Source organism: Galeopterus variegatus, unplaced genomic scaffold, assembly GCF_000696425.1.
Source record: "Galeopterus variegatus unplaced genomic scaffold, G_variegatus-3.0.2 Scaffold6598, whole genome shotgun sequence".
NCBI classification, from domain to species: domain Eukaryota; kingdom Metazoa; phylum Chordata; class Mammalia; order Dermoptera; family Cynocephalidae; genus Galeopterus; species Galeopterus variegatus.
This window is the reverse complement of record NW_007732709.1, coordinates 66,953-76,634: the sequence shown is the minus strand read 5'-3', so window position 1 is coordinate 76,634 and position 9,682 is coordinate 66,953. Positions and strand designations below refer to the sequence as shown.

Genomic DNA, 9,682 nt, shown 5'->3' with positions numbered 1-9,682 from the left:
ACCTGGGGAGCACGGCAGCGCTCCCACCGAGGGTTCGGATCCCACATACAGACCGGTTCCCGCTCACTGGCTGAGCGAGGTGCGGGAGCGACACCGAGGGTTGCGATCCCGTTGCCGGTCCCGGTCCGGTACGGGCGCGACACTGAGGGTTGCGATCCGTTGCTGGTCACGAAAAAAGACAAAAAGGAAAAAAAAAAAAAAAGAAAAGTCCAGCTAAGTGACGGTGGTGGTTGGGGGAAGAAGAGCACATTGCCTCACAGCATTTTGGTAGCTGCTCAGTGTGACTGAAGCGCACTCAAAGAGGCAGCCTCATTCGGTGAAGTTATTGCACTGTCTTTGATCGGGGCAAAAGCACATCTACTTCAATCACACTACCTGAGATGGGCCCGCTGTCTGGCTACCCAGAGAGCTGAGCCAGCCTCGAGCCTGCAGACACATGGCAGTGCTTAGCATGTCAAACAAATAAAGGGCCCTTGACTGTCCATACAACCTCCGCTGGACTCCAGGGGCCCTCTCATTTAGCAAGTCAGCCTGGACTAATCTGGAAGTTCCTTTCCCCCAGCAAACACCACCTGGCCCAACCTGGCCTCGCCAAAACAAAAGCTGGCCAGCAGGCTGCCTGTCACAAGGCAGCAAGCACCTCGGAACCAGGAGGGCAGCTTGACCATTCTTATAAGCAGCACGCCCGGGATTACACAAGCTGAGGGAGAGGAGAAGGACTGCCATGCCCTTTGCCCTCCTCTCTATAACCTTTACCCTGTCCCAGCCCCAAACTAATCTCAGAGAGGTCTGATCGCCTCCACCCACACGTGAATTCTCAGCAATGCAGTTTCAAATACATACAAAGATCACCTGCATTCTTTGTACTAGAATAAACAGTAAATAAAAAATTGATGCGAGAGCTGATCTGTTTCCAAACCTGGGGAACTTCAACAACAGGTTTTGTGATTTTTTTCTTAAGTGGTATTATCCATAAAATCTTAGGAAGATCTGAGTAGTAGAACCACAGCAGAGATGAAAGTAATGATGTCGATGAGGACAAACATTTATATAGCATTTATGGGTTCCAAGTGTTTTACATGTTAACTCATTTAATCCTCATCCAACCTAATTCGGGAAGCTAAAATAATCATCATCAATAAATACTACTGCTAATAGTAATATATAATAATATGCAAACATAATGATTACTATTACATATCATAATAATTATTATTATTACATATAATAATGGAGATAGTCATCTCCATTTTTCAGGTAAGAAATCTGTGATCCCGAGAAACTCAGTGACTTGTGCAAGACGGAGGCGGGCAGGAGGGGGGTGCTGGGCTTCACATCCAGGCAGTCTTGCTCCAGGAGTGGTGCACTAACTACAGCACCAGAATGCCTCCCACCAGCGCATGCCTCTGAGCCTCCTTTTAAGCTGCCAGTTCAGAAAGTAGCAGAGTATGGAGGGCTCTGGAGTCAGAAGAACTGGGTTTGAACCCCAGCTCTGCCTCTCCACATCCCGCTGTTGGTGCATCTTCTGTAAATGGGTATAATGACACCTACCTTGCAGGCTCATGGTGAGGCTTAAACAAGAAAACAAATATAACAAGCACTTCTCCCAGGGTTGGCAGCCAAGGTCAGTTTAACCCAGCAGCTCTCAAGCCTGGCTGCACATTTGAAACAACTGGGAGACTTTTAAAATGTTGATGTCCAATTCCCCCCACACACAACCCCTCTACATTTCTACCCCAAATGGAGGTCAATCTGAAATAAGTAATCCCCTATGCCCAGCCCAGAAACGAAACCTAGAACTCCTCAAACCAAAGGCTGGCTTATACCTTTTGCCTCACTGATTCAGAATTACAGGGAAGCTTCTAAACCCCTGTATCCTCTGCCCCCAGCTCGAAGACAATGGGAATCTCCCAAATGCTACTCTACTGAACAAAGGGAGTTTCAGGCGCTGGGACCGTCCCCAACCACTTGGCTAAGCTCTCCCTTGACCAGTGACCTTCCCCACTTTCATCCAGACAGTTCCTCCGTCCAGCTGGCACTGTGTCCTGACTCTCACAGAAACCTCCCACCTCCCAGGCTACATCTCCGCCCCCAGCCACAAGCCCCTGTGTGGGAGGGAGCAGCCTAGAAGCTTCCCTGAGGAGCGCCTTATTGTCCCACTGCTGCCTGTGTTTTAGAAATAGTCTATGCCAACATCAACATAGCCACCTCCACCTTTATGCAAGGCACTAACCAGAAGACAGGCAGGATGAGGGGTGGACTGCCTGAAAAAGAGATTTTTAAATCCGATTGTATGTATACCCATGCACATGTGTGCACGTACACACACATGCACCCCAAGAACCATGGTACACTTTGTGCTTCATTCAAGGACTGGGAAGGGAGCAGGGGAGTGCAGAGGGGTAGCAATAAACAGTGAAGGGAATACCGGGGTTGCCCATGGAAACTGGCAGGGATAAGAAAAAATAATCAGCCAACATTTGACAAAAACGAAAAACGCAGGTCTGGCTCTCAGAAGAGACGGCCAGCAGGGAGGATGGGGACCAAGCAGTGCCAGTTTCCTGGCTCAGACTTCCACAGTCTTTTCAGGACCCGCTGCCAGTTGGCAAGAGCAGTGTGGAGGGCCCAGGACGGGGAGGTGACAGGGAGGGGAGCTGAAGAGCTGCTCACTCAGCTGTTTCCCAGAAAGCGAAGGCGCCAAGAGGCCCTCACACTCTTGGGACACCTCGCCTCTGCCTCAGTCCAGGAAACGGGCCCGAGAGACTCATCCAAGGCCTCACCTGAGTAAAGGAGCCGTCCTCGCCACACTCCGGGACAAACACAGTCTCCTGAGGCTTCTTGGCCTGCTCCAGGGCTTGAGCCCGCTCCAAGCGACACTTGCTCTGGCCAGCATCTGAAAGGGGAAAGGAGCATATTTCATGTCCCACTTGGACTCCACACCGAAGCCCAGGAACAAAATGGTGCCCTGCTGCAGGAGCATGGAGAGAAGCCACTGCTCCTGTGGGGAGCCCGTGCAACCAGCTGGCTCATCTACCAATGAGCGGGGAGGGCTAGTGACCCTGCTCAGCCCCACCCTCCTCAACATTATTCCTGGAAAAGTGGGGGGTAGGGGTTCGTATTGACACCGGGTTCTGCTTAACTTTTCTCCCAAGTACCCCTACCCTCACCGAGGAAAACAAAATGTTTCACTTCCATTACTTTACACTAGGTTTATTCTAAAACTAGTAAGCCTAAGGGGTCTCAAAGATGTTTTCTAGTTCAAGAATGGTAAGCACTTTCTTTAGAAAAATCAAAAACTCTAGGGCAGCCTGCTTAGCCTCCTCCAATTCCTGTCATGTTTCTAAGAAATCCAGAGTCACCAACTCAAATATCTACAGGACTCAGGAAAGTGATATAAAGTAGAGAAGTGAGCTGGGTATAAAAAGAATGGCATTCAGATCTGAGAGACCATAGGGAGTGGTGAGGCCTGTGGCAAACTGGAACACAGGCTCCACTTTAAAGGGGGTAGCTGCTACTCAGCTCTAGCCACAAGTCACTTTGCAGAGCACAGACCTAATATTACCAGAACTTCCAATTTTGGAAGAGAAGTATAAAAAGCCAGATTTTTATGTTGAATCTCCCAATTTTAAAATATTGTCTCAAATGTTTTTAAACATGTGAGCAGACCAAACGAAACACATCTGTTGACCAACAATTTGGAGTCCCTATTCAGAAGCCAGCAATAATGTCTTGCCATTTTAAGCATCTCCATTAAAACACAAACACACACACACCCACACGCATACACACACACACACACATGCACACATTTCAGAAGCCAGCAATAATGTCTTGCCATTTTAAGCATCTCCATTAAAACACAAACACACACCCACCCACACGCACACACACACACACTCATGCACACACACATGCACACGCACACGCACACACACAGCAACAGCCAGATAGCAGTACATCTCTCGAAGCCCTAGCCTGGTGGCAATGTTTGAAAGACAGAAAAGTGCTCATTCCTTGAGGTAGACCAGTCCTCCTTCCCTTATGGCCCTGGAAGGGTGGAGAGATAGGATAGCAAACTAAATGAACAGACTTGCTCTGAGCTCCCCTCTGGGAACACACAGTGCAAGTGGCCGCAGTGCCCAGGAGCCTCCCCTTGGCTGGGTGGAGGTGCGCGCACTCACCTTTGCATCTACCTCGATGCACCACACCCAGGGTTGGGTCTCGGCACTTGGCTCGCTGGTACTCACACATGGACTCATAGGACCTGCCGTCGGAGGCACAGATGGGTTTGGGCTGAGTCCTGGAGCAGTGGAGGTTGCACTGAGCATCACGGTCACTTATTAGAAACTAGGTTGGAAAAAAGTGAAAGGGTGTACAGGTTATTTTTGCAGGAAAAGTGAGGGGGAGTTCATGACTTACAGAACTGGTATGCCCTTGGGAAGCAAGTCCCAAATAAATCCAAAGCTGTAAAACTCTAGAGGCAAAGGGAACTGAGCAGCCACAAAGTCTAACCAAGGAAGGCATCCTCCATACATCATAAGAACATAACGTCTAACAGTGACCATTAACAAGCACTGTGCCCAGTAACTCACACGCAGGAGCACATTAATTCTCACAACAACCCTGTGAAATAGGAACTATTTGTCTTGTAGATAAGGAAACCAAAGCCCAGAGAGAGGTAACTTGCCCAATGTCACATCACCATAAGTAGTGGAGGTTGAACTTAAAAGTAGATCTGTGGATCCCACATACAGACCAGTTCCCGCTCACTGGCTGAGCGAGGCGCGGGAGCAGCACCGAGGGTTGCAATCCCGTTGCCGGTCCCCGGTCCGGTACGGGGGCAACACTGAGGGTTGCGATCCGTTGCTGGACACGGAAAAAGACAAAAAAAAAAAAAAAAAAGAAATGAGAGAAAACTTTAGCCTGTAGGATATTTGGCCTCTCCGTCCATGCAGATGGTCGCACAACCTCTATTTGGGCACTTCCTCAAGTCAGGAACTCACTGTCCGTCTCCAGAGTCCATCTCTGGAAAGTTTTATTTATTAGGTAATAGTATTAAGCCCCAAATCTATCACCCTTCAATTTCTGCCCACTACTCTCTGGCAGAACACAAGTTAAGTGATTTTTCTGTGAGGAAGGGATTTCCTGGCAGCAGGAGGGGAGGAGGGGGCAGTTGTACCCACACCTCAACCCCTGCACGGGATACCTGGTTGCCTGCTTCAGGCTGCCCCTGCTTAAAACCCTTCAGTGTGTCCCACTGCCCTTGGGGACCCTCACTTGGTCTCTCAGACCTGGCAGAGTCTGACCCAGCCACAGCTCTCCTCTGTGACCACTGGTTGACGATGGCCTGCTTTCCATTTCTCAGATGAGCTGAGAAATCACTCATACCTCCTCAAGCCTCCAATCACTTGTACCTCCAGCCCTCAGACACGCAGCTCCTTGCCCATTCCCTCCCACCCTACACCTCAGGATTCAGTTCACACCCTCCCTTCTAGGAGGCTTTCTCTGACTCTCACAGGTGAGGATGGATCCCCTGGAATAATCTCTCACACCTCACTTTTCCTTCATGGTTATTAACACAGTTTGTGCTGATGAATTTATTTCTGCAATTTGTTACAGTGAATTTTTTTCTGTAAAGTGTTAACAATGGAATCCCCAACTCTGAGTTCTATGAAGACAAGGATAATGTTTATTTTGCCTACGAACACAGCCCCAGTACCTAGCACAATGCTGGGGCATGCAATTATTTGTCAGATGAATACATTTCCCACACAGCATTCCCTAAAAACCTGCTGGTGTGTGATCAGCACCGCACTCTCCCGAGTGAGCCATGGGCCGGCCCGTGCTGGTGTGTGATGACAGGCCAGCCTCCCAGGCTCCTACCACCCCAGGGGAATGCTGGGGCCGCTCCCCCATCCCTGTGCTCTGAGCCCTGCCCTTTTCAAGCCAGGTCCTCCCCTGCACCCTCCCCAGTGCATTGCACAGGGGGCTGGGGGCAGAGGTGGCCCACAGCTTCTCATCCTCACTCCATCTCAGAACAAGAGCTCTCATCAGGAGCTGGAAGTGCCTGCAGGACAGGATGGTCTCATCTGGATGCTCACCACTTGGTGTCTGGCACACAGTAGGCTCTTGGTGAACAGTTTTTGACTTTATGAATTCATTTTTGCAACTGGGTCCATATTTCCATTTGCAGTGTTACTCTGTGCCAATGACAGGCAATGCTGCTCAATGGTTAGAAGCATGGCTCTGGAGCCAGGCCATGGGTATCAATATCAGCACTGACACATACACGCTGTCTCACCTCGGGGAGGTTGCCTAACTCCTCTGGGCTTTAGTTTTCTCATCTGCAAAATGAGGATAACAACATACCCTGCTTCATAGGGCTACTGTGAAGATTAAAAGGTTAACACATTGTAAGTCATATGTAAGTTTTTGTTCACCTTTTTCTTTGTAATTTAAATGGGGTAGGTGGGGACATTCTTTAAAAGACCACATCAAAAAAAGAGGGAGAGAGAAAGACGAAGTTTCTTTTCAAGCCCGTAGAGGTTGCCTTGTTGTCTACTCTGCTCGTGGGGAGGAGACCTGAAGGCGTCACCATGGCATTGAACGAAAGGCCATAAATTCAGTTTGGAAATGGTTTGCTCTGTGCCAACAGAGATGCCACGGCAACTATGCCCTAGACCAGCTTAGTAACAAGGGCAACACTCTGTCTGCAAACAGACAGGTTACAGAGAGTCAGAAGCCCCACCTATCCCAACACACAGAGATCATTCTCGGTTTCAGAAGAGCTCCCAAAAGATTCCTGTCTAGAAATTACTGGTCCCTGAGACCAAGTAAAAGGTGCAGAGACAGCATGGGCCTTTGCTAAAGACCATCTTCAATCAACTATGGTGCCTTATTTTCATCTGTTTTAGGAACTGTATGTATTTGTGATTGTTTTCAGAGAAAAACAATAATAAAATTGAGCTTTAATAGGATGACTCTGCCCTAATAGGATCACCCAAACCTCTGAGGCCCCAAAGGGATTACTTTATGTTCACACACATAGGAGGAGGTAATCCTGCAATTTGTCCATCCATCTGTTCATCTGCTCTGCACTCAATAAGTGAGCACCAGCAGTGAGCCCAGAACTGCTTCAGGCATAGGAAGCAGCACACAGCCAACGTAGTCCCTGCCCTCAATGAGCTTACACTCCAGAGTAGACACAAGGTGCAAGCAGGCATTGACCATACAGCTTGTTGGCGGGGCACCACAGTGATACTTAGACAGGCTAAGAGAGGACTTAATCCCAGGGTCTCTGGCATGCTACAAAGCCACACAATCCAGTAGTACTTTCCATGATTATGGAAACCTTCTACATCTGTGCTGTCCACTACAGTAGCCACAGACCACATGTGGCTATTAAGCACTGAAATGTAGTTAATGCAACTGAAGAATCAAATATTTAGTTGTGTTTAATTTTCATTAATTTAAATTTAATGACCACATGTGGCTAGTGGCTACTATATGCAATAGCCCAGCTGTAAAGTAAACAAACCAAGAGAGGAGGGAAAGTAGTCTCAGCCGAGTTTTTCCCAGTTGAGCCCAGCTAAGATTGATTGAACTAATGTAAGAACACAGCAGATCCTGAGAATAATTTCTGCATTTTGAAACTAGATAGTAAATCAGTTTATTACTTATGGGTCAACAGCCAGGATATCTCAGGAGTTTGTCATAGTCCACCTGATGTCGCAAAGATGGCATTTTCCTCTCTTCTTTCAGGAGACAAGAGGTACAGACTAGAAGCCTCCAGAATGAGCTTGTGGCCTAAGCCAGGTCTCTGAGCATACAGACAAAACTCAGAGTCTGAGTCACCCTCCTGGGATATGAACCCCCCCGGGGCCATGGAAGTCTGTTGTGGGCTCAAGAGCAACCAAGACCGCTGGAAATTATTGGTGTTGGACTGGGACAAGCTGTCTCCCCAACAAGCCAAATGCTGAGCTATTTGCCACTGGGGGGAAATAGTATTTTCATAAATAAACTCACAAAGATTCCCTTCCTTCTTCCTAACCAAAAGACAATTTAAAAAAAATAGTAATGTTAAATGTGATTACGGAAACCAAACAAAAGAACCTGAGACAATTGAGCACCTGCAGTGGTCTCTCCCACTTCTCTCCTTGGGGAGTGGACGACTCCAAACATTTGGTGTTATGCTCACATTTGTAAAGTTGGACAGGCACTTGATATACATATAAACAAGTCATCCTTCCTATTAGAAGTATAAGCTACTGACTGGTGACTGTAGGCTGCTTTTGCCATAGAGGAGAGCAGGGTAGACAAAATCAGCGTGAGACCAACAATCCCTTCTGTTTGCAATGGACACACACTGATCTTTGCCCTTCAGTCTCCAGCAGGGTAGAATGCAAACCCTGCCACAGCTTTTGCTCAGGGAGACCACCCCAGTACCACAAGCTATGTTAAGTTTGACTGACTGCCAAGTTTCCATGACAATGTAGGGAACAAGAGAGCCAGCCTAAGGTTCCATTTGGGAAGAGATGTTCAATTCTTTATAGTACAGAGCTGTTCTCACGGTCTTAACTTTACCTGCTAGTACTGTGCTGATTTATCCAGTATCTAAAACTATAAATAGGCATTTTCCTGGTAACGTGCACATCTCTATATTTTTCTCAGGTATAGAAGAGGGGGCAGGGGCCATACTAAACAACCAGGTCAGGGGCCCATCCACTGGATTTGGGAGAGTGAAGTCTACAATTTGGAGCAGCAAGTTGCATTTCTCGTTATGAAATCATACTCAAAAAATCACAGGCCACACTCAAACCAATTTGAGAGTTTTAAAAATAAATTCATATGTAACACAGCTTCAAATACTCACTTTCAACATTTTTGCTTCACTTATCTATTGCTGCAAAACAAACCACCCCTAAACTTAGTAGCTTCAGACAATGATTTATCATTTCTCATAATTCTGGGGGTTGGCTGGGCTCAGCTGGGAGGTTCTTCTGCTCCATGTGTTGTCAACTGAGGTAACACATTTGACTGCATTTGCTCGGAAAGCTGGCAGAGGCTGGGACATCCACAATGGCTTCACTCACTGGTGCCTCAGGCGGGGTGGCTGAAATGGCTGGGGGCTGATAGGGGTTTTGTCTCCAGCTGGCTTTCCTTCTCAGTCACAATGACTTCATTTATTTCTTTATCTCTGGTCTAGGTGTTTGACTTTGCCACCAACCTTCCTCCCCACCCCCATTCAAGTTCAGATTCTACACTGCCATCGAGATTATCATCCCAAAAAGTGAATGCTCTCATGTTTTAAACACCACCACAGGCTTCATTGAAGCTCCTACTGCATTGTGTTCATACTTCCATCAAAAGCCTCAGTACACTGCATTATCATCTATCCATTTACATGTCTATAAAAGACTATGTCTCATTCCTCTTTATATATACATAGGGCTTAACACAGTGCCTGACCCAAAGCAGTTGTTCAGTACATGTCTGAAGAATGAACAGATGAATATCAAAACTTACCTAAAATACATCAGGGATAAGTAGATCCTTTTTCTATCACATACTGTGAAAAGAGATATTCTTTGTCCAACCACCACCAAAAGCTTAAAGCTATCAAATATACAGAGTGATGGAAGCTGTTTGTTCCTTTCTTTTCTTTTATATAACATCTATTAGA

General features: G+C 47.3%; 1 protein-coding gene across 1 annotated transcript in view; it reads right to left on the bottom strand.

Annotated features, from left to right (window-relative positions):
* LOC103606454 (SPARC-related modular calcium-binding protein 1-like) overlaps window positions 1–4,347 on the bottom strand; it is a gene marked incomplete at its 5' end in the record, with an annotated part of 39,656 nt that extends 35,309 nt beyond the window's left edge. The window contains 2 exons of the mRNA XM_008591043.1: window positions 2,781–2,893; window positions 4,182–4,347. Of these exons, the coding sequence (XP_008589265.1) occupies window positions 2,781–2,893; window positions 4,182–4,347 (279 nt within the window). The remainder of the gene's footprint in view (window positions 1–2,780; window positions 2,894–4,181) is intronic.
* Window positions 4,348–9,682: the final 5,335 nt, after the last annotated feature.